This window comes from Osmerus eperlanus, chromosome 9, assembly GCF_963692335.1.
Source record: "Osmerus eperlanus chromosome 9, fOsmEpe2.1, whole genome shotgun sequence".
NCBI classification, from domain to species: domain Eukaryota; kingdom Metazoa; phylum Chordata; class Actinopteri; order Osmeriformes; family Osmeridae; genus Osmerus; species Osmerus eperlanus.
The window spans coordinates 12,669,463-12,693,706 of record NC_085026.1 but is presented as its reverse complement, the minus strand read 5'-3'; the positions used below and the strand labels follow the sequence as shown (position 1 = coordinate 12,693,706).

The 24,244-nt window shown below is 43.8% G+C and overlaps 3 protein-coding genes across 4 annotated transcripts; 2 read left to right on the top strand and 1 right to left on the bottom strand.

Moving 5' to 3' along the window:
• The first annotated feature begins 102 nt into the window (after positions 1 to 102).
• On the top strand, positions 103 to 4,858 carry selenon (selenoprotein N). Its single transcript, XM_062468754.1, has 12 exons — positions 103 to 538; positions 1,310 to 1,427; positions 1,574 to 1,704; positions 1,889 to 2,101; positions 2,293 to 2,417; positions 2,589 to 2,726; positions 2,894 to 2,975; positions 3,114 to 3,302; positions 3,492 to 3,597; positions 3,733 to 3,845; positions 4,001 to 4,102; positions 4,392 to 4,858. Exons 1-12 carry the CDS (start codon positions 308 to 310, stop codon positions 4,557 to 4,559), a joined length of 1,716 nt encoding a protein of 571 aa, XP_062324738.1. The 5' UTR covers positions 103 to 307; the 3' UTR covers positions 4,560 to 4,858.
• A 751-nt stretch (positions 4,859 to 5,609) lies between these two features.
• si:ch211-15d5.11 (nuclear receptor coactivator 7) lies at positions 5,610 to 16,516 on the bottom strand. Its single transcript, XM_062468753.1, has 16 exons — positions 16,409 to 16,516; positions 15,614 to 15,810; positions 14,644 to 14,837; positions 13,812 to 13,891; positions 12,670 to 12,828; positions 12,043 to 12,222; positions 10,067 to 10,198; positions 9,799 to 9,983; positions 9,149 to 9,561; positions 8,767 to 8,908; positions 8,257 to 8,455; positions 7,858 to 7,968; positions 7,348 to 7,500; positions 6,970 to 7,065; positions 6,802 to 6,875; positions 5,610 to 6,683 (listed from the first exon to the last, which is right to left on the bottom strand). The coding sequence occupies exons 2-16, from the start codon at positions 15,673 to 15,675 to the stop codon at positions 6,551 to 6,553; spliced, it is 2,313 nt and encodes a 770-aa protein (XP_062324737.1). The 5' UTR covers positions 15,676 to 15,810; positions 16,409 to 16,516; the 3' UTR covers positions 5,610 to 6,550.
• A 679-nt stretch (positions 16,517 to 17,195) lies between these two features.
• mtfr1l (mitochondrial fission regulator 1-like) lies at positions 17,196 to 22,451 on the top strand. Of its 2 annotated transcripts, none has more exons than XM_062469330.1 (8): positions 17,196 to 17,323; positions 17,700 to 17,812; positions 18,004 to 18,090; positions 18,225 to 18,334; positions 18,476 to 18,690; positions 19,389 to 19,761; positions 19,929 to 20,078; positions 20,298 to 22,451. In XM_062469330.1, the coding sequence occupies exons 2-7, from the start codon at positions 17,798 to 17,800 to the stop codon at positions 20,044 to 20,046; spliced, it is 918 nt and encodes a 305-aa protein (XP_062325314.1). In that variant the 5' UTR covers positions 17,196 to 17,323; positions 17,700 to 17,797; the 3' UTR covers positions 20,047 to 20,078; positions 20,298 to 22,451. The 2 variants fall into 2 exon arrangements, with proteins under 2 accessions (XP_062325314.1, XP_062325313.1); XM_062469329.1 differs by having other exon boundaries at positions 17,983 to 18,090.
• Positions 22,452 to 24,244: the final 1,793 nt, after the last annotated feature.

Below are 24,244 nucleotides of genomic sequence, written 5' to 3'. Positions count from 1 at the left end.
TATGGGAACCAAGTTTTTACAATTTAATGTAACGTATTGTTATGGTCACTCACTACAGAAAGAATGTGAGCACTGGCGCTTTAATTGTGGTCTTTACACTGCCAGCCCCTCAGCCGGAAAGAGGATTGCGCTGTAGTTACAATTTACAGCTGTTACTAGCGTAGCGGTTCGGGAGTCTGGAAGGCGAGGACTTTTGGAGAACGAGTTGAGGTGTGACTGGAATCATTCTGCATTCATTGGTGTACGGGCTAACTCATATTACAGGGATGTCTGTATCTATGTAGCAAGCAGGGGCAAGAAAACAAGGATGGCCGCGGACGTGGATAAAACGATTGCGGGAAATAAGAATGTTACGCCCCAGGAGAAAAAGCATCTAAACATGATATCTCCAAGCAGTGGAGAACTTGTGTCTGGCAGGAACAAGAGAAGATCATGGATCACCGGGGCAATCTCCTTAACAGTGTTGACGCTAATTATTGTGCCAGTCCTCGCCTTTTTCTACAAATACTACCAGGACTCACAGCTTCTCAGACGTCACGTAAGAACCATCTCCATTTCTCCATGAACACTGAGAGAATGTTGTACGACACGGCATTAAATACTAAATTAGTTGACTAATAGAAAGACTCACTTTGATAGAGTGCAAACACTTTAAATATAGAAAACATTGGTCGCGTCTGTAAATGATGTAGCCTAGCAAAAGCCACCAACCGTCCACTCCTAGGCTACGTTTGCAGAATTAGGACAGGTTCCAACATTGACCTGTAACTTTTTCTAGATACATTTGTTGTAAGCACTGGAAATCTGTGCCACGTATTTGTTTTTAGTTGGCAACAATGAACACAGCCATATCCTATCCCCCCTTTTATTGGGGGCTATAAATGTGCCACAGCTGGTTACACACATTGTGCTCTTTCAACCCCCTCCACCTAAAGAAACATTAGTTTGGCTCTTCAGTTCTTGTAGCGCCCATCCTCCATTGAACCAGCCCCCGTTAGCACACAGACGGTCTCCTGTGTATAAAAAAAATAAACATCTTTGGAATTCTGCTCATTCGCTATGCTATCCTACATAATCAAATAATGTCCTCATCAATGATTATTTGGTCTTTGTTTGTGCTGGTCCACCAAACTAGAGACCAGTGTTGCCAGACATTTATAGTTACGTTATTGTCTAAAAATTCTAAAGTTCTAAAAATGTGGACCGGATTCTTTATTGCCCCAGTTTGAATGTGGCACATTCCTTTTAAAGCTACTGGAGCATGTCAGCTGGCACAATAAGAAGCTCCTTTTGTATCTCTCCACAACAGAAAGAGGGTGTGAAGACTCTGGGCACCGAGGGGCTCTTCCTGTTCTCCTCGTTAGACACGGACCACGACCTGTTTCTCAGCCCGGAGGAGTTCAAGCCTATAGCTGAGAAACTCACAGGTTCGGTTCCCCAACACCAGTGTGTTCTGAATGGTGCCGGACATGCTGAAACCTACCAACCCAATCCATTTCCACACACTCTTGCAGTATGGATAATCTTCTCACAAACACTCTCACACATGGCTTTGTCATCTGTCCCCCTGCAGGGATTGCACCTCCTGGTGATTTTGAGGAGGAAGAGCTCGCTGACCCGAACGGTGAGATCCTGGCCTTGGAAGCCCAGATGCAGCCTCTGTTGATGGACACAATGACCAAGAGCAAGGATGGCTTCCTCGGGGTAAGACGGGGCCATACATTAAATCCATACTTGATATCGTAAGATAGTAAAGTTCCAGAAAGCTGTATTGGTCTGAAATCTGAAGTAAATCTGAAATTGGCATGGATGTTCCCTTCACGATTAAGTTACTGGGCCTTAATTGGGCCTTGACAGACATGACGGCAGTGTTTCATCTGTCCTCCAGGTTACACACAGTTCCCTTATTGGTCTGAGGTCTTGGCGCAGTCCAGCTGTGCCCTCCTCCACCTTCTCTGCCACCCAGTTCAGGGCACTCCTGCCCCCCAAAGGCAAGGACCAGGTGGGCGACACCTGGTGGGTCATTCCCAGTGAGCTTAACATATTTACAGGGTACCTACCCAACAACCGTTACCACCCCCCAGCACCACGAGGCAAAGAGGTACCGTACCCTTCCACTACCTTTCCTGTCTTTCGCCCATACCATAACAAAATAGTAATAACCTTAATGCACATGATTTGAGCATTCTGTAGCATCCTATACAACGGGCAAGAAAATGTATTTTTCTTGAATGTATGGACTGTATGTTGGTTGTAGATGTGAGTGACGGTGAACAATGTCCCCCGTCTCAGGTGCTCATCCACTCCCTGTTGAGTATGTTCCACCCCAGACCCTTCATCAAGTCCCGCTTCGCCCCGCAGGGGGCCGTGGCCTGCATACAAGCCAGGAGTGACTTCTACTTCCACATCGCCTTCAGGTCAGGGACAGTCTGGCTGGACTTACTCTCAAAAGTTTCCCCTCAGAACAAAAGAAGACATTTCAATTTAGTTTACAAATGTACTATATTCTGTACAAGTAAAATACAAATCAAGTTTCCATTCAAATAGATTTCACAGACATTTATTGTGGTGATTGGTGTTGTCCTCAGGATCCATGCAGAGTTCCAGCTCAACGACGTCCCCGATTTCCCCTTCTGGTTTACGCCTGGGCAGTTCACTGGCCACATCGTCATGTCCAGGGATGCGTCACATATACGAGAGTTCCGCCTCTACGTGCCCAACAATAGGTGTGGGGAATAAGTTACACAAACGCACTCACTTAATAATCCTAATATTCTAGTCTTTATCCTACCGCATATTCCTATAATAGCTGAATCGTTCAGGTTGGTCACATCTCCTATGCAGGCCTCTGTGCGTTACGTAATAATGACAGACATGCTTTCTCTTACACCAGGTCTCTGAATGTGGACATGGAGTGGCTCTATGGAGCCAGTGAGAGCAGTAATATGGAGGTGGACATCGGCTACCTGCCACAGGTACTGTACACCCGACATCTCTGGAACTCTGCTCAACCCGAATGGTAGAGAGGAAATATATTCACATCAGCTGTCTACTTCCAGGTGAGAAATAGACTTCACCTTGCTCTCTTTCTTTTCCTGTTTGTGTGTGGTCAGATGGAGTTGCAGTCATTCGGTCCCTCCACTCCCTCCTTCATCCAGGATGAGGAAGGAAATGTTATCGACAGCAGAGGACAGGAGGACGACCCCATCCAGTTTGTCTTTGAGGACATTCACTGGACGTCAGAGATCAGCCAAGAGGATGCCACTCGGCGCATAGAGGTCACATTCTACCCTTTCAAAAAGGTGCAACTCTACTGCTTACTGCATTTGTGTTTAGGGCCAACCTGTGTACCCTAAATGTTTTCATATGTTCAGAACATCACCTGTGTTGATCTTTACAAGATATTCACCAAAACATGAGCCTTTGTGTCTGACACAAGGAGGCTTTGCTTATGACTAACTTGCTTATACCCTGGCCTCACTTGCCCCAAGGTGTCCTACCTGCCTTTCTCTGAAGCGTTTGAGAGGGCGCAGGCTGAGGAGAAGCTGGTGCACTCCATTCTCCTGTGGGGGGCGCTAGACGACCAGTCCTGCTGAGGTGAGTCACTTCACCTTACTGTGTGGTGTGGAGATACCAGACAGAAATGTGTGAAGTGTTCCATCTACTCTTGTGTAGAGATGAATGGCTCTAGTGTCTAACCTGGACGGTGCCTCTTGGTGCTTCCTCCTGCAGGTTCGGGGCGGACTCTCCGGGAGACAGTCCTGGAAAGTTCGCCCGTCCTAGCTCTGCTCAACCAGAGCTTCGTCAGCAGCTGGTCTCTTGTGAAGGAGCTGGAAGACATGCAGGTGAGTAGCCATGACAGTTAGCCTTGGAGGCTCCAATCTCAACACTCCTTCTAAAGGACCTTACACTGCCCTTGTGGCCTTGTTAGTCTTTGCGTGTAGGGATTTGACCTAACCTTGTCCTTCTTACTAAAAACTATATGCATAACGTGTCCCAGGCTGATGAGCAGGACCCTGTGTTGAGTCAGAGGGCCCGTCTGCACCTAGAGAAGTACAGCTTCCCTGTAGAGATGATGGTGGCACTGCCCAACGGCACCATAGTAAGTCCCATCTCCTTTCCCAACTTTTTCTGTATGCTTCAAACTCAACTTTCCCAACAACAATTTATCCTTAAGCTCACTAAGAAAGGTTGAAGCATGCAGGACAACTGTATCAGAACCATTTCAATATAAAGTGTATATAGAAATGTATTTCTGGGTAATAGCGCTAATGTGTAATCAACCCAATTTTCAGCCTGTTTTCCATCATCATTCCTAAGCTTAATTACAGGAAGAGACTTTGCGATAAACTCTTGTGATAATGACTTTAATATGTTTTCCATCCCAATAGCTCCACCACATTAATGCCAATTACTTCCTGGATGAAACGTCCATGAAGCCTGAAGAGGAAGGAGCCCCGTTCAGTTTCTCTGGGGGGTTTGAGGACCCGTCCACCTCCACTTACATCCACTTCCTCAAAGAAGGCCTGGAGAAAGCCAAGCAGTACCTGGCACACTAAATAATGTATGTGTGTGTGTGTGTGTGTGTGAGAGAGAGGCTGAGAAATAACAGTAATTTCTCTCAAAGGTGATAATGATTTAAGATCATGATATCCTTCAGTATAAGGAATTGTTTCCTAAAGCACTGGCAGCTGATAATGACTTTTCTTTCTAATACAAGTCCTGAACATCAGACTAATATACTATTCAACTATTCAAACCCTTCTCGAAGACGTGGGTACTAAACACTAGTGTTACATTTGTCACATGCCATTATAGTTAGGGCTAGCTATTGCTTCTCAATTGCCTTCTTGTGAAAGTCATTCCAAAAACAGACTACGCCATAATGCACAATCGTAGTTCACCTTGCTCTTTTATACACGGCTTAGTTATGTGCAATATATAATACCGACCCACAGTTATTGTATGGTGTTGACTTCTGGTCATAGCCAGGGGTATAGCAGGTCAGTGGTTCCCTTTTCTAAAGCCTCAGCAGTTTGTGAAGGCCTTGCCTGAAAGCCCTCACTGGGCTGGGCTGGGCCTGATGTCATGTCTGGGCCTTTGAGGCATCAATACCCATGCTATGCCCCCAGAGGGTGCCATGTGCTGAATTATAAACAAGGCCATGTGATGAATTATAAACAAGGCTGGACTGTGGTACATGTTACTCATTTTAAAATATTTTTTTATGTCACTTTTTTTTTCTTTTTTTTACCTATTTTTGCATTGACGTTTGTGGGCAATACAACATTGCCCATTTCATATTAAGGATGTGACTGACTATTGGACACCAAATATTTTCTTACAGTAGTCAGGGATAATGTGGAACATATTTACTGGAAGTTTTTTGTGTGGATGTCTTGTAATTAAAACAGATTTGTTTCATCTAAAATACCTTGTTGTTTTTGTTAGTCCTTTTGGATACTAAGGAAAACAATCAAGTCATCCCAATGTAACAAAAATGGAAATAAATTTGATTTGCTAAAAACATGCTATCCTTGTCATCTTTGAACGGTGTTGTCTGAATTGTATAGGTTTTCAGATCATAATTTTGTTACTCATAAAGTGCCTCATATTTCCACTTTGCGGTTTTATTTTTCCTTTTTCTCTATAGTACAGTGACAGCAAAGATTGGTGATTCTACCAGTGGTTAAGTGCCAAGAATATTAATGAGTGACTAGGTTCCATTGATAGCATACAGTTGTACTTAAGTAGTCCAGAAGCATTATCTTCCAGTTCACCTGTCCATGTGCAATATAATGTTCCATATCATTTACATAAGTTGTTTTCAAACATCCACCAGTCAAAATGCCACCAATGAGATATTTTCCTCCAGGCATGTTGTGGTTATCCAAGTGTCCATAAAGATCATGACTTTTCAGTCCCTTGTTTTAACAAGCCAGTCATGATCCTGTGTTGTATGATGCATCTCAGATGATGAGAGGGAGTGCAGTGACTTGATGGGGGGCAGAGTTGTGCTAATGTGGACATGAAGGTTAGTTCATGCAGAGTTAATGTGGTGATTCCAAATCTGGCTAGAGCTGTGTGACTGGCAGATTCAACTGTCCTGCATTCTCTTTTTAATTGTGAAGTACCAATTTTACACTGCGGCCACAGCTTCAGTGCCAACCAGATTCCAAGTTAGCAGTATCCTCCGTTCTGTTCATAGCCAGGAACACACAGGAATGAATCGCACAAGACGGGTAAATCCAACTGGTCTTTTCACTGTGTGGAGGTAAGTAAGTATGAAGTAAGTCTTCAAGTCCCCTCTTGGACACAGTCAATATGAAGCTTGTGAGTGACATATGCTCATGGATGCTGTGTAGTCAGGAGAGGCTAGGTGTGTTGGGAGGAGGAGAATCCTTCCACCTTTTACCTCAGGAGACCATTCAACACCATCTGTAGACATGTCTCAGGAGTCCTATTTAATCTAGTGACACAGCAGCTTGTTAGACACCAGTAGTCCCCCAGGGGGGAGGGTGTTGTCAGCAAAGGGTCCCCTCTTCCATCATCAGAAGGTCCACACCTCCAGCTCCATGACCCGGAAGTCATCGGTCTCTGACAAGCAGCAGTTGTTGAAGGTGTAGCAGGGACTGCTCCGGCCCAGGTACAGGGTTTCATCCAGCCACAGACCAAAATGCCCACTGGGATTAGAAGAAGAAACAAATACAGAGTGTGAGAGAGTTTGCTTCATGCACACAACATAATCCTGATCAAAAGGAACGTAGAACACAATTTCAAATGTAGTGAATGAATGAATACCTTCCTCCACCAATAGCAAATGAGTCCAAGTCCCCCTTTATGAAAAATGAGTTCTCTCCTGTCCACTTAAAACACTGCGAGAGAGGAAAACCAGCAGAAACCTGATTAAAGCCACTGTCACGCATTATCGACAGTGGATTTCTCATCTTTGTGTGACACTTGTCTCACCTTGAAACGTGGATGCAACATAAAGAGGAAGGTCTCTCCTGTACCATAGAACTTCTCACTGGGCCTCAGAGGGTGGGACAGGAAGCTACCAAACACCTGGGACACCAATATCACCGTTCACAACAACAGCCTCAGTTTGATTCTATTTCATTCAAACTAACTACAGCACAGTGGTCTGGCTGTGAGCCATGATCCAGAGTCAGAAGTGCAAAGAACATGGACATCAACTCCATGCAAGTTTGATACGCCTGCTCCTGTGTAGAACTGTGTTTTACTTATCACTCTGCAATCTATAGATTTGAAACAATCAACAGAGGATTAGCGGGGTTCATATCTGAGGAAGAAACCATGACTGTGTTGGCGTGCAAAGGAGGTCACCTGGTTGAGCGCGTCTTTGATAATGACAAGGGCAGGCGCATCAGTTCCGCTGAGCCTCCTGTAGAGGGATTTGAGGCTGGAGCCGTGACAAAAAGTGCTGTAGGCCAGCTTCCAAGGGTGGCCCACTGTCCTGGGAGGCAGCTCTGCTGACAACTGGAGAGAAAGAGAGGGAGAGAGACAGAGGACAGGTTAGGGAGGAGAGAGGGGGAGGTTGGAGAAGAGAGTGTTGGAGGAGAAGGGAGGGAGAAGAGAGAGAAGGGGGAAAGAGGAACGGAGGACAGGTTAGTGAGAATAGAGTGAAGGTGCAAGAGAGGGTGGGGTGTGGGAGGTTACAGAGAGAAGAAAGAGAGAGAGAGAGAGAGAGGGTGAAGGGGAACAGGTTAGAGAGACAAATGAAATACAGAGAATAAATGTATAGCAGAGACCAAGTTTGGTCTACCACCCGTTTAATGTATAACACGAAGCAAGCAAATGTTTTAAAACATTTGCCAATGTCCTGTTCATACTTACCTCTCTGACATGTGAGGCCTCTAAGATTCGACTCTGCTCTACAATCTCAGCCAGTCCCTCTGTGTCTATGACCATGGCTGACTTCCCTCCACCATCCTCTACAGACACCATCTGCAAAACAAACAAACCAGCTGTAAATTTCACAAAACCCCTCTATAAACCCTTTCACTCCAATCATAAACCTCCTTCTGTGTTGTATACATGTGGTTAGCTAAATAAACAGGGAATAGTATAGTGAAATTCTAATTAAACAAAAAACAACTACTAGCTTGAAGCAAGGTGTGTATATAGGCCTACTATAGAAGAATACACAGTAGATTTTAAAGTGAAGTTACTGTCACAACTAATGGTTCAATGGTATGATTAACAATTAGCAAATTTCTAATTCAAACCACTTACCTCCCAATCCTCCAACATACGTCCACACTTCTGGGACATGTCAAGCTCCTCTTCTTCACCTTCCTCCTCCTCCCTATCGTTGACAAGAACAAACTCCTCTTCGTCCTCTTCATCCCCTTCCCCCTCCTCCTCACCCCCCCCCTCCAGGATACACAGATCAGGTCTCCAGTGGCTCAGGTAAGCGTACAGCTCATCTGAGCTGCAATAAAACAAATAAAAACATACAGAACACAAAGAGAGGTAGGTTTAGAACCAGAAAACACGAAAAGGGACCTGAAACAAAAGGCTGCTTAGTCAGAAAACCTCTGTGTTGCATTCGATCGCAACGACTTGTACTACAGCAAGTGTTGACATGGTCAACAACCCCTACGGCTCTGTCTGCCGGTTGTAACAGCCCACTGCTGCTTATTAGTAAGACATCTGCTAGATACTGTCAGTGTGTTAATGAATGTTCACCGAGTAGAAAGTCAGTGTTAATGTTGGTGTTAATTGTTAAACTGATTGGGTTACCTCTCCTGCGAGAGAGTAAACCAGTTGTCTCTCCGTGGGAGGGTTTTGGAACCCAAACTCTTTTTCTTGCCAGATGACCTATGAACACGCATCCGGACAAACATCAGTCCTCCAGAACTACCTGGGAATGTTCTGGAAGAGCCTGAGAGGGAGGAAGAGTATGATGAAGGGCAATTGAAGGAGAGAGAGAAGGGGTGGGGGGGAGAGAAGGATAGAGGAGAGGGAGAGAGGGGAGTGGTACAGCACAGTTGGCATAGGAAAAGAGAGGGCAAGTAAAGACAGAGCGGGAAGGTAAGGGAGAGAGATAGATGTTAGTTCATTCATCCAGTAATATTATGGTTTAGGTTTGTAAACTATCCCTTAAAATAAATCCTCTATTTACCCATCTGATTCTTCAAATGGAACTCTTTCTCTTTGTCATCCAGATGCACCAGCTCCATTTTCACTTTGTTGCCAGCAGTCTCCTGTCCTCCACAACAGAAGGTAGCGGCACTGCTTAAGACAGCCACCCCCAGGGGCCCTGCAGACTGTACTGCCAGCTCCTCCAGAGGGCTTCCCTCTCGCTGCCTCTCGGCCTCGTCCATGTCCCTGCTCTCCCTGTCCGCCCCCTCCTCCTCCTCAGATCCCCCCTTGCTCAAGCTCAGGGTCAGGCTGCTCCTCAGGTTTGAGGTGGCTGCAGACACCAGAGCTGGAACAGTCTCCCCCTTGTGGTGGGGAAGACTACTACGCCCTGTTTTCCCATCCTGGGGCCTAGTGACAGGTTTGGACTTGGGTGTGGTTTTCTTGCCTTTCCACCTGGATAGTGAACAACAGTAAAAGTTGTTGATATTCCTGTATTCAATGTCCAGCAATGGATGAACAGGTGACTTTTACCCCTGTTCCACTGAGAGCATATCCACGCACCCGGATGTTGCTAGTCATTAGTAAATCAGAACAAATACTGTCAAGCACTTGGGGTCTGTTGTGAAGTGATTCACCCCCCCCTCCCCCCAAATACAAACTTAGATTGCTTCCATATCAAGTGTTTCGAACCTGTGTGTGGAGGTGTTAAAGTGCACATGGGAGATGTCTGAGAAGAAGGAGATGGAGGCTAGGGCGTCCACGGTGCAGGACAGCAGATACTCCTCACAGCCATGCTCCATCACAAGGGGGTGGGTCTTACATGGGTCGAAAAAGATCTTTTTGGCAGTCACCAGCAGAATACCAGAAACTACACCCTGGTGAGTGAGAGAGAGAATATAAATGAGTCACCATGCAAGCTTCAATGTAGACTACTGTGTCAGTGCTTCTCTAGTCGTACCTTCCGATCTGTGATGGAGCGGCAGAACAATTTGAGATATGGCATGGCCTCAGGCCCCTCCCCCTCGGAACACTCTGGTGGCAGGGCCAGTAGACAGAGCTGTCCGTCAGGCATGGGCACCGCCTCTACATCCTGTCCAAATCAAAACAAGGGGTTTGCTCAGGACACTTGGCACACCATTTAAAGGTGACATGACATGAACCTAACCACTTTAGGAGGTTATTTAACATTAATATGAGTTCCCCTAGCCTGCCTTTGGTCCCCCAGTGGCTAGAATTTTCTATCAGTGTAAACCAAGCCCTGGGTGTTCTTCTCCGCCTTTCAGAAAATGAAAGCTCAATTGCTCTGTTTGAAAATCTCCTCTTTGTTACGTCACAAGGAGGAAGGTTACCTCCCCTCTATCTGCTTTGCCCGCCTCAGAGAATCTGGCCCGCCCATAAGAAACTGAGCTACGACCATGCAAGTGTTTTTATCCTCGAGAGACATCATGGCTTGCAAACGAACGAAGCATTACATTTGCTCAATTTGGATGTACAAAGGAAAACAAATCTTTTTACAGTTCCTTCATCCGAGCCTCTGAAGACCCAGTATCTTAATTTTATTTTCTCTGGAAATGCGCCTACACAACTTCTGTTGTAGGCTCATTTGTTTTGTATGTCTGCGCCAAACACTTCAGCCACGACTGTTTCCTCAACTTGAGCTAATACAAAACTGGCCTTGCTGAAATTAAATTCTGGATCAGTACTAACTCTCCTTCGTCCAGCTACTAACCTCGGACAAGTTAACTAACGCTATATCATTTTGTAGCTTTACTATATATGGTTACCTAGCTTGCTACCCTTAGAATGTGGCTGTAACATTAGCTCTGCAGCTAAAAGCTGAGTTACTATCGCTAATGGAAAGGTAGATATCATCAAGTATGTGTGTGAGTACACATGCTGTAAAGTGAGTGTTGTACACTTCTTTGTTATTTGGATAACCGTTCTCCTGTTGGTGTTATGGCGCGCGCGATATCCGCCTATCCCCTCATTGAAATGACTGAGTGTGTACCTCTGCAAACCAGGGTTATCAGATGAGAATGGGCAAATTCGAGGCATCTTACAGCAACGGGGCTACAGCCATTGCGATACATCCATTGTAAACATTAGCGCATGGTGCCGCCCCTCCGTTCATCATTAGCATTTAAAGCTACACCAAAACAGCGCGTTCTGAGGAAAGCTCCTTGTGGGACTGCTAGTAGTGGCTGTAATTCTGCACCAAGGCTGAATTTCGGGAAAGAGACTTCTGATACAGTATTAGGGGACCACTAAGGCCTATATAAAAGCATCAGAAAACAGCATGTCATGTCTCCTTTAAACAGAACAGATATATTCTGTACAGAAAATATTAACTGAATATTGTATCGATTACAGGCATATGTCCATCATGTACTAGCACTGACATGTGGGTAAAGCTCAGTGGTAGAATATTTGACTACAGGTCAAGAGGTTGCATGTTCAAATCCCCCTGTACTGTCTGTCACTTTGGATAAAAGGGCCTGCTAAATGCATTATTTACACTTATGTACAGGCTTACTGAAGCTGAACTGAGAGACTTGTATGATATTGCATGTCTTTCTGCAACACTGCACTATTACCCTTCTCTCTCCACCAAGCCTGTAGCAGTCTACAAAGTCCCATCTTCTATGTTATATTTGACTGAGCTGACAAAGCAGTTTCATAAAGAACAGCCTTCAAAGTAAAATTATCATCCCATTAGCCAGTTAAGAGTATTTCCAGACCTGAACCGACTCTAATGTCGCATCCTATTGAGTAATGTTTCCCTCTGCAAAGTCAAGTCTGCGTCTCACTGCGTTGTTTTAGTGTAGAGTCGAAGTCAAACGCACCTACTGTGACAGCCGTCATAAAGCACAGCTTGTCAAATAAGACTTCCTCTTTTGTAGTGTATATTCAGCACTAAGTTTACCAGTGGCTTACCAGCAGTTTGTCATACTCTGCATCTGGGGAGGGGGAGTGAGGACAGGCCAGGGGAGTAAAGACAGCCCCATGGTTGCTCTTCAGCTCTGGAGCCAGTCCCAAAATAGGGTCAGGGTTGGTTGGAGGAGGAGGAGGGGATGAACCTTGGTTGAACGCCTTTCCCATCGGAACACGGAGGTGCTGGAGAATGACAGGCTGTTGAGACATGTCTACAAGGAATCTCTTTCTCTCTTTTGAAGCAGACACATTCAACTTCCTCTTTCTAATGCTCGGCTGTGTACAGACGTTTTATCAGCCTGTGTCAGCTATGCAAATACTGCTTTAGTTCGAAGGTGAAATGGTTATCAAGGCAAAGGTTTTACTTTGCATTTCCTATTGGAGTTCAAAAACTAGACTGGCCTGTATAGTTAGCCATCCGCCCATCCTAACCATAAACTGCAACTTATTTCACTAGAACACACCAACGTGGACACAAGTGAATCTTCATGATCCATGATTCTACTGGTTTAATTTCTTGTCCCTATTCTTCGATAATATCCAAGTTATCAGTGTGTGTGCGCTGAGTGAATTCATCCAGACACTACTAAAAAAGGATGAGATGAGAGCTGAACCCATCACAGCCCTTACCTGTCTGGAGATCAGGGAGGAGGAGGAGTAGGAGGAAGCAGTGGAAAGGAGAGAGGAACAGGAGAAAGAGGAAGGAGGTCTATTCATCTTAGTCATGTCTGAGGCTCCAATGTGGTTGAACTCCGACGTGATGCTGAAAACTGTGTCCTCAGGGAGGGGCTGGGTAAACACACACAAAAACAGGAATGTCACAAACTGCTCACTCAGTACACTGTTCAGTGCAAGGTCAATACCAGCCCATTCAATGAATACATAAAGCAAAAAAAGACAGGGAAACATAACTATCTATCATTTCGGGTCAGGGAATAGACAACAATTAGGTTAATAAGCACAGGGGGGGGGGGGGGGGGGGAACGGGCAACTGACATGGTCCAAGATACCATGTACTGTGTCAACATTTCTTTGCCAATAACACTCAATAACGTGTGGAACGTGCCACCATTACCATGTCTTACTGCTGAAACCAGCCTATTGACAAATGGACCCATTGGACTGAATTAGGTTCCTGACACCTGACAGACTCCAGAACTGCAGGCAGTATTCATGCCAGACCCCCACAGGTGTGTGAATAAGTGTGTGTGTGTTTCTAACAATTTCAGTAAATCATCTTAGATAAATACAATTATGTGAGTCGCCTACTATTCTACAAAATATACAGTACTTACTTTCAACCACATGTAAAGAATGACGTGAACCAATAAATCAATTAAAGAAATAAGAAATACCTTAGAATACACAGCTCTTTTGTGGTAAATGCCATAGACCTTCTCAATCAGACTTTGTATTCCCATTTTAACTGAGAACAACAGTAACCATGGCTTCTCTCACATACAGAAAGGTTTTACTCTGTACTTTGGACAAAATGTGTCCTTCCAATATCATACATTATGCAATCTAACATATTTATGGGTGTAGCTGTTTCTTATCTAATAATTGTAAAAGGACAACGATGAGCTTATGCCAACATGGCTATATGACTATCAGCTCCGCAGTATCACTCCTGCTTTCATTCCACACAATTTTTACAGGCAGGCTTAGAGGTCAACAGATTCTGACTGATTTCCATATCTTATTTTTTATCTCAAGAAAAAAAAGAAAGCTACCTCAAAAAGTTACTTCCTCAAAAAGGAAAGTAGACTCACCAGACTGTTGGCTTTGCCAGATGACTGTTGTTCCTCCTCAAAGGGCATGGCAGTGAGGCCACCTGGTTCCCAAGTCGTGCCTAGAGACAAAATGTCAGAGTAGTTTCTTGAGAGAGGAGTCTACCTCGAGTTCTTTCTATATTTAATCCTGTCTCATCACCTATCTGATCTACTCAAACATCCCACGATGTGGTGCACCAGACACAGAAGTGGGAGGTGTCTCAGGAGGAGTCATGAGATTTCATGCAGTGAGTCAGACGCTTGTGTGTGACATTTAGTGGACACATTGACCCACTAATGAAGCAATGCATTTACATTTAAAATGTAGATAAAGAAGCTGAAAAGGGGATCAACAAAGGGAGTACTGACCTTCAAAGACAAAGGTGTGATACTGTGTTTTATATTTGGCTATCTGTAGGTTGTGTGTTGTGTACATGATTATATCAGTAAATATCATTCACTTTGTACATGCCAGTCACATGATCGAATGAGTGTGAAGTAAATCAAATGTGACTGAGAATTCTGGCATTATCATCTATGTTGTAAAAGTGGCTATTGTAATTAATAATAAAAAAAATAGAAACAGATTTCAGGACAAACTAGTTTTAACTACAAAAGGAATGACTCTGTATATGAGGTTGAGCAACTCTGAAAACAGTGTGTGAGGGTTTGTTCGAAAAGTTTACCTCTGTCTTTATTTCAATGACACCCTAGATGTATTTGCCAAGTGTGTCAAGACAAATCTCCACTGACATTGTTGTCCAGAGTAGGCTTATCCTGTGTCCAGGAAACAGTCACTCTAACCTAGGCAGCTCATTGGCTCACACCGCACCTTGGAGGTAGTACTGCCGCAGGCGAGGATTTCTGATGTGGGGGACGTGGTCAAGAGGCCGGCCTGCACCGCTGTGGTAGTTGTGGCACTGGCCACTGCCCTCCAGGGCTGGGCGGGCCTGAGGCTGGGTCTCCCAGGGGCACGAAATGAAGCCTAGTGGCTGGGAGACACCTGAGGGCAGCTTGGAGCCCAGCCTGACCAGGAGACACAGCAAGAGACACAGCGTAGTTAGTCATGTCAAGCTTCTTTATTCTACCCCACAAATTGACAATAGATGCTAGTTTTGTGTCACTGAAATGCATAGTGACATTTACGAGCAGCTCTGAGTAGGCGTGAGGAATGCTTTAGTACTTAATACTTGAAAAGCCATATTTCATATGGATTTAATTAATATATGTAAAAATACATCTGCAAGTTTCAGTTGATTCTGCATCCATCTTGACAGAAGATTAGGATGTATTGGCAATCCAAGTTATTTATGCAGTTGAGTGGGAGTTAGGGATACGGCTGGGCAGTTCCTGGCAGAAACCTGCACTTCTCTCGCCCACATAATACCCTCCACTGTTTGTGTGGACCTCCATTCAGAAGGGAACTACAAGCTATGTGACTAGCAACTCATCAGAGGAAAAGGCCAGTCTCCAACTCTGACAACTGGGATCAGAATATGCTTCCGTCATGCTTTTTATCCTTAAATGACAAAACTATAACACAGTGTGTCGCTTTAACACAGTCTCCATGTCTCTTGGTTACTAACTTGCTCTACTGTGATGGCACTATAATTTCACCTCCACTGGTATTAGGGAAGTGCAGGCACAACTCTGTAAACAAATTGATTATAATAACTGAAAAACATTCACAGAAATAATACCATATTTGGAATGACTCCAGCCTTTGTGACTAAAGTGTCACAAGTCTAAGGAGCACTTTCTCTCTTTTCAGCACAATAATCTCTTATAATCACAGGCCTGACCTGGTCTTGACGTTGCCAAAGTAGCTGGGCCTGGTTTTGTCCCTCTGTAGCTTGTTCTCCATGGCTCTAGCAAAAAGGAGGGGCCCTTCACAGACCTCTCTGCCTAGTTTGATGCAGCGTCGATAGGATGAGAGACTCCACTAGCACCCCTCCTCCATCTAACAGTCCCCATTTTGAGTATGCCTCCGTAATCCTACCTAAAGGAGAAGGGAAGAGACAATGCATACGCACGGGCTAAGATGCTGTGGGCAATGGACTTAGATCCTTCTATTAAATTAGGCATTCAATCAATACACCCATAGCATTTCTGTAGGGCTTGCACTGCAAAATTACCTACCAAAACACTACTTACATGCATGTGTAAGGACAGCTCAGAGAGATTACTTTTTTATTTTCTTTATGCTATACACACAAAAAACATACATTACTATCCCTGTGGTGTGAAGATGTTCTGTTGTATGCAAGAAAGGACAGCTTGGGTCTGTCACATTGTTTAACAGCATAGTTGCCTGGGTATAAATTCCTTAGGCCTCTGATGTCTGTACTGAAAATCCTCTGATGCATACCAACAACTATTGAAAACAGAACGTTCGGAAGAAAGCATATTACGCTCATAGTGCTAATATGTAAATGACGCGCAGCATATGTTTTCAAGCAATAAAAGAAATGAAGAGCTTTCGGACGACATTCTATCATCAAAGGATTACATGAGTAGCCCAATCTCACGCAGACTGAAAATTACGCACGTAAAGAAAAATACTATGTATCCAGCACCTTTGAACATCTGTGTCTGACCTGTCTGATTGTCTGGAATGTTGTTTGATGGCGGGTGGCGGCGGAGTTCATATTGCGGCGTTCTAACTGATTTCACTGCAGGCTACAGTAGCAAGTTGAACATGCATACTCCGCCCATTTTTATCCAGATTTAAAGGGCCAGCAACTTCTTTCACTGGCGTAACCCTAAAGGGTTGTGCAGGCCCAGGGATTGATTAAATTATTTCACTGGGTAAATATGCACATTAAAAATCTGACTGGTTAAAATAGTTTATAGGTTTATATACTACAAACTTGATAATTGAATCAGACGTCCAAAATGTGTACATGTATTTATCTTATGTAGGTAAATCCAACAGACATTCGATCTCACCCAACTGCCAAGACAAGTCACTTCACCCCCACTTAAATGTACAAATTGCTGTTATTCTTAATTTTATTCAAATTTTTTCTGTTGTTATATTGTTAAGTATTATTCATTTTTTTATTGTTATATATTTTGTCGAGAAGTAGGCTATAGTATTTAATGTAGGTTAGGAATTTCTATTACAGATTTAGAGTATTTATTAAAGATTTAGATCGGCTGCTTGAGATTGTCACGACCATAGACATATATACATGTGTATATATGTCTATGGTCACGACCAGGACTCAATAATTCCAATGTACCTGTATTTGTGACACAACAATCTTGAACTTGAATGACAGGAAGACCGCTGTCTTGCGCTGCCTGCTCCAGCCACGCGGCGTGCTGTCACATTTGTTGACGCTTGAGAAAAGGCATGTGTAAAACTCTGACCAATCAGAGGGTAGGTAAGGCGGAGCGACGTTCTCTCCTGTTCTGGGCCTGATAGAACGATAACATTTACCGTAATCTGAAAGGCGAAAAGGAGAGCCGCATTTTCTCCAACAATCCTGAACATTGCATCCTTCTAGGTAAATTATTATTTGGTTGAAGTAGTTTGCTAGTGACTTTTTGTGCATTTGCATAATACGAGATAGACAAAATGCAATATAACGCTTTTGTGTTCGTGAGGGTCAATTAAAGGACCGATTGGACCTCTTAGCCTAGCTAGTCGAGCTAGCTCATCAACAGCTAACGTTAGTTGACGTAGATCACCTATCTCGTAGCTACCCATAGTAAACTAGCCTCGTCAGTTGTTGTGATTGATGCGATGAAACGAACGTCTAGCCATTTACGCAGGTTATCTAATTGCGAATTGTTCAATTGTGGTTACGTGACTTGACTTCTTGGTTTCTAGCTTAGCTAAACAGTTGAGTTTGCTTAATCTATGCACTGTCTTTTTTAAAGCCTTAACTGTGGACACTGAACTTCAGAGCTATAGTCCAAAATGTCCACTGTTTACTAAAAGCACACTGAGCTCCAGCCTGCAGCAGTTAGGTGTGACCATGGAAACTGATGCCGTAAGTCTCTTGACCCATTTTTAATTAAAAGACTTAAGCATGCAATCTGTCAACACTAACTCGCATCAAGGCTAAGTACTAACAAAAGTGTGCTTTAGTTACACTAATCAAGGTTTGAAGACTAGTGGTGTTGGAAGACTAACTGCATGTTCCTTTCACAAACTATTCAGGAGGTTATTCCTATTTGGCAGAACAAGCCTCATGGATCCACCCGAAGTGTGGTGAGGAGAATCGGCTCCACTTTGCCCCTTAAGCCCTGCCCCAGGGCATGCTTTCAGGTAAATAGCCTCAACCCAGGTGCAATACTTGCAATTCATAACTTAGCCTAGCATCGAAACAATAACAGATTTAATTGTGAAATGGTATTGTATTATCAGTGGCACAAAGTGTTCTTGTTTCTGTTGTGTTCCAGGAACTTCCAGGCCTCCCCCCCCTGAGGCCCATGGACGGTCCCATGGTGCCCACCTTGGCAGACATCGCCTGGATCGCAGCTGATGAGGAGGAGACATACGCCAGAGTTCGGTAAGCTGTTGTATTTTTTTTTGAGGATCCATCTTTGGATAAAAGTAGCATATTTGAAAATCTAACACTAATGGGCCTTATGAATAAGATCTCCAAATGCTTGAATAATAGACGATTACCCCCCCCCCCCTCCCCCCCCAGGAGTGACTCGCGCCCCCTGAGGCACGAGTGGCGGCCAACACCCCTGCTGGTGCTCCACAGGAACTCCTCCGTGCCCAACTTCCGCCGCGAGGGCAGCAAGAAGATGGAAGGTCTGAGGAAGCCAGGAGTGACGGCCATGAACAGAACCACGGCCTTGCAGGACGAGCTCAGCAGGCTACGTTCCCAGATTGCCAAGATCGTTTCCAACGACACTGGTGAGAGGCCCCAGTCTGTGTCTAGAGGCTTGTGAGGGATTGGGCCAGCCCTTCCTCCCTCGTCTCATTAAAAAGGAAGACCGCTCTGTTACTATGTCTATAGAATCTCTGCTTTCTCTTCATTAGGATATCTAGGAGAAGCAGTTTCCTAGACACAGGCATTTTCAAATTTTACTTGAACTGTTTCTCTTGAACGTTCCTATTGATGTTTGCATTTTGGTGAAGATTGATCTGTTTCTTGGAATCTCAGTATGCGTAAGCTATGTCCTTGTTTTAGAAAAAAATATTTTACCTTCACACAGTTACCTTATTTACAATATAGATATTTAAGATCAGATCAGATGCCTGATTGTCAGCAGGCACATAATTGGAGAACCAGCCTGCCTTTTATTTTCTTGTTATTTTTAACTTAGTATTCAGGCCTACATACTGGCTATGGCAGTGAGAATGCTAAACATGGACCTGCCCTTGTCGCAGACTCTGATTTGAGAAACAGTAGGATAACAAGAACACTGTACTTCAGATGACTTGATTAAGCCAGTCTGCCCTGTCCCTTCTAGGTCCTGTCCTAATTCTGAGGTTTATTTAGGGAAAGAGACCTCAATGAGCTGCAATGAGTAATACACGGTCTGTGATAACTACTGCTTAATGATAACAGTAATACGTCTGTCTGTAACCACTTTTTTGGTCTCTCCTAGGCTCCAACCCCATGACCCCTGACCTGCTCTCCCCTGACGACACTAGTATGAGTTTCTCCTTGGCGCCCTTCGAGACGGCACCATACCAGCCTGCCGCCACTGCTGCAGCTTCCTTCGTCATCAGTGATGTCACCGAGGAGGAAGAGGAAGACGACGAGGAGGAAGATGATGTGGTGTCCGTCGTATCGGAGCTGGTGCCCGACCCCCTACCACCAGTGTCCATGACCGCCTCAGCCACGTTCGACCTTGACCGCCCCAGCATGGAGTTCCGGGAGGCAGAGGAGGACACGGTGTCCCTCTCCAAGTCCACCAGCTTTGCTGATGTCATGGACATCCTGAAAGACATGAACCGAATGAAGATGAGCAAGGACAGGTAAGGTTAAGAAAGACAGGTCGGGAAATTCGAGCTAGACAAATTATATATATTATATTTTCAAAGAATCAATTGTTGTCTCACACTGAAAATAATACGGTTACAATATATGTTACACAACATATATTGTCAAGGGGCCCTCCTCTAACCTGTCGTGGTTGTTGTAGATACAACAGAGGCTGTACATCGCTGAGAGAGGAAAACTCTGCTTCCCTAATCTCTGAGGCTCTGAGGAAGAAGTTTACACTGAAGGATGAAGACATTGGTGGTGTCAAACGGAAGTAGCCCTAGCAAGTCGCCCTTCTTTTCCACTCCATGTAAGTCAAGCTAGACAAAACAGTGTAATTATGTGTTGAGTCATTGGGAACACTATCTCCTACCCTGGTGGTTCTCCACAAATGAGAATGTATTTCCTGTTTGAGAGAGCTGAATTTAGCAGTTCATGTCTGTGCCAGCATGTCACCATTCTAAAAAAGTAGTTCCAACCTTGTTGCTGTTAGTCATGATTCCTTTGTGTCTTTCTCTTCCATTACTAGGCCTTTGCCTGTGGACTGTGTTACCATGGAGACCCATCATCACCTCATTGCAAACAGCAATCCACCAGCCAGGCCAAATGTAAACCCAACTCCATTACAAGGAAATAGAGGACCCTTACATCCCTCTTCTATACCAATTAAACCTCTCTCCCACCCTTCCTCACACTCTTTCTGCCAATGTAACTCACTAAAAGAAGCTTGTTTCATCACATTGATATGAAGTTAACGACACGCGGAGTCTTTCGTGTCCCCTGTAGCGATGAATACTTCTGGGATCTCACATCCCAGCTTGACAGATTATCTTGAGTAGATGTGTTAGGCCCATCAGACTAACTCTACTGCTAGATCTACTCCATAATCATCCAACTACACGCTTGGTTCATTCTCTTGTGGTCCACCCATAGTACCATATAGTGAGTGAGTTCTCAAAGGTGTTTGCTTGCTCCAGCAAACTGATGGGACTCAACAGAAAAAGGACGAACCTTTCAGACAGAGTTTTTGTTAAAGTAAAATAACAATCCTTCTATACAGACTTGAAAAGGTTGTGTGTAAACATGACTGGCTACATGTGTGCACATAATCTTCACATTTTCAGTTATGATCTATATTTGCATCGCGACATTGACTTTACAGTCATTGCAACTTGTATAGCATTTCAGATTGGTTGTTTGCCGTCACCTTCTGACACACCCCCAACTCCAAAGCACCACACCACTGGGAAAAAATAGTTGGCTTTGGGGTTCTCAATGATGGAGCCTGACTGAGGGCCGCTCGGGGGCAAATGTAACTCACTCTGTATCAGTGGATGAAGAAAACTGGCTAACAGAATTATATTGTTTGAAGTGTGCCCTGTATGATACATTAAAGCATGTGAGATTTGGTTGTTGTTTGTCGAGGCAGCACTTTACTTCACGGGCCTCTACAGTGACTCAAAAGATCAGTAAATAACTAAATATGTGAATGTTGCAAAACCATAAATATGAGGGCAGTTTTTTTGTTGCTTGCTAATGGTCAATTGATTATCATTAGGTAGCTCCTACAAATAAAGTGCTGCCTCTGTATATTACCAACTGTAGTGTGACTGAGTTATCCTCCCTTGTGTGCTGCTGTTGTGCTGAACCTGCCTGCTAGTTGAATACAGACACGTGTTCATGTTTTGAGTGGGCTGTAGAAAACTCCAGATTTCCCTACCGTGAGGATTGTGTGGCTCCTTGTTTTTAGGCAACTGCAACATCACCCCTTCATAGGGATTTACTATGTACCAGACATTTGTGTGAATAACGACATCTCCTGTTGACGCCTTACTACAAACCTATTGCCTCTTCCAATGACTGAACTTTTTGCTTTAATTATTGGCTGATGATGTGCCACGAGTTTGCTTTCTTTTATCTTCCCTCCACCTTAGTTCTTCCTCTGTTTCTGACATGTTTTCACTCAATGTTCCCTCTTTGCTACTAGAACCTGTGTCCCCACAACCCATCGGGAGGTTTAAGAACCGTGCTTATAATAAGCATTCGTTGCAACTGCTTGTAGAGCCAACTCCCTGTCTCCTCTTAGACCTTCTGCTCTTTTGGTTGCTCTGGTGGTGGTCTCCAACCATATCAGGATAGTCTGGGTGTAAATAATTTGGAGCTGAGTGAATTACAGGTCATTTTTTAGTCGCTGACAACCTTGTATGGTCCTTGCCATGTCATCTACATGGATGAAGAAGAATAATTTTCCCTGTCGTGTCTCTGTACACTGTAACTGTCAGTTGTCTTTTTTGTGTTTGAATTTCATGGTTACTGTCCCCCAGTCTTTTTCAATATTCCCATTTCAAGTGTTTGACAGCAGTTGAACTGAGGCCAAGTTAAGCTATGGCCATATAGAACTTATGGATTGATATGATTTGTTTTTATATGGTTCAGTGGTTGAGTGGAGTGACTTCATGAGAACCTGATTAAGAGAACTGGTGAGACCTCTAGTCCCACAAAAGAAATTTATGGATTTTCTTATTTTGTCATCAATATTTTACAACTGTCTTTTATGTTATATGTTTATTCAAGGTAAACCACCTGATAAGCTGTCATCATATATCTGTCTGCCGCCAAACTGAAAAACTTTTTTTTGATTGTCTTGTGTTGAAAACAAATAAAAATGGGCTGTTGTTTTGAACCTTTCTGTTTGTGACTGTCTGTTATACCCCTGTTGAGAGGTCTGCAGTTGGACCCTTCTCCCCTGTTGAGGGTTCAGGTAAGTTATTTCACTGAGCATGTGCAGTAGCACAAGATCACCAAAGGGTGGTGACAAGGGCATGTAACTAAATATACAAAGAAGCCCTTCTGAAGAATACATTCTGTGCAATCATTAGCTCTTGTTTTTTTAATGACCCACCAGTGACCGGATAATGACTAACTCTTACCCTGTGCTTCTTAGCCCATAAGGAGTGAGTTATTTTTCCAAAACGGAAGCTAGCTAGTTTTAGTTAGCTTCCGTTACCTAGCAACCTAGCATAATACTCGTAGCAATGCTACTACCTGCTAGTGTTACTTGTTAGCCTCCTAATTGTAAATTTTGAAGCCATACTATAGCGTTTGTCATATAGTTTTTGTCTATCGGAAAATAGTCGGTTGGAATGTTCAGAATCACATATGTGTGACGCTACTCCTTAACGGGTTAAACACAGTTTTTCCTTTTCATGGAATCACACATTTCATCATGAGACCTTGTAGTTCTAACTTCCACACACCAAGGAGACCAGTCCAGGATAACTTCGAAGATCTTAATTAACCTAATTTTCTTGCCAGTATGCCCTCCCCCGCCCTCTTTTATGTTATTTTTTGTTATTTAAGTAATTTTTATTTTTTTCATTTTCTTTCTCCCCCCTGTGCTTCGCTTTGATTCCTTTGACCCCCTCTCCTTCTCTTTCACACTTTCTCTGTTCATTTCTATTGCACTCTATTCTCTTTTTCTCGAAGGCTCAAGATGATCCAGGCCATATGTGAGTCTATTTAGTGTTCAAGTCCTTGGCCTACTTCGTCCCTCCTCACCTCCACTATCCTATTTTAGAAGCTGGGAGATGTCTGTGGAGAGCTCAGATAACAAAGCTTTATGTCACTTTGCGGCATTGTTAAAACATAAATGTGGAGTTTAGGATGACATTGAAACATTTGTATTAAGATGGAGATTAATCTTTGACCAGTGAGAACTGAATTTCCCTTTTTTTGCCCAAGTCATGTGGATGAGGTTGAGTAAATACGATATATTATGCGACACATGCAGTTGTTCTATGTTAAGAATTATTTATTGCCCCATTAATTTCATTACATTTCTAACAACATCCAGAAGGGGAAGTAGTTCTTAGCCAGCTGTCTATAATAGGCACAAAGGCAAACCATCCCAACCAGACAAGAGTTCTGTTAAATTGCCCTGACTCAGCCCTAAACTACAGAGCTTTTCATCAATGTCTCCTTAGCTTGCTTGCGGCTCTTTATAAACAGACCTGCCATTGAGAACAGAAACTTTCCCAATGTTCTTAAAGTTCCCCTTCCAGCTCAAACATTGTCATGACCATTTATAACTTTTTCATTTTCCAACCCACTTGACGAATGTGATTGTGGGAGGTTGTTGTTAAGTTGTCCATCTTAAATGTTTTCTCAGAAAAAGAAGGCCCCTAGCCTGTTTGGCAAATTGACAGTTTCACTTTAGGGGCAGGAGTGCAACCATTTTGGGTTTGATAAATCACTCTGACAATTGTGTCAGGAGTTGAGGTATGGCATCGCAGCCAAGAGGTAATTCCAAGCCATGGCCCAGGTGGTATGCGGTTCACTAGAACCGAGAAGGCAAGAGGGATTGCCCTAAAAGTCATCAGTCTCATAAAGCTGCAAGTTACAGAGTGGGTGTCTTAGGAGCAGTGTCAGTGAGGGTGTAATTTAAGCAGATTTACACATTCTTTTACAGACAACAGT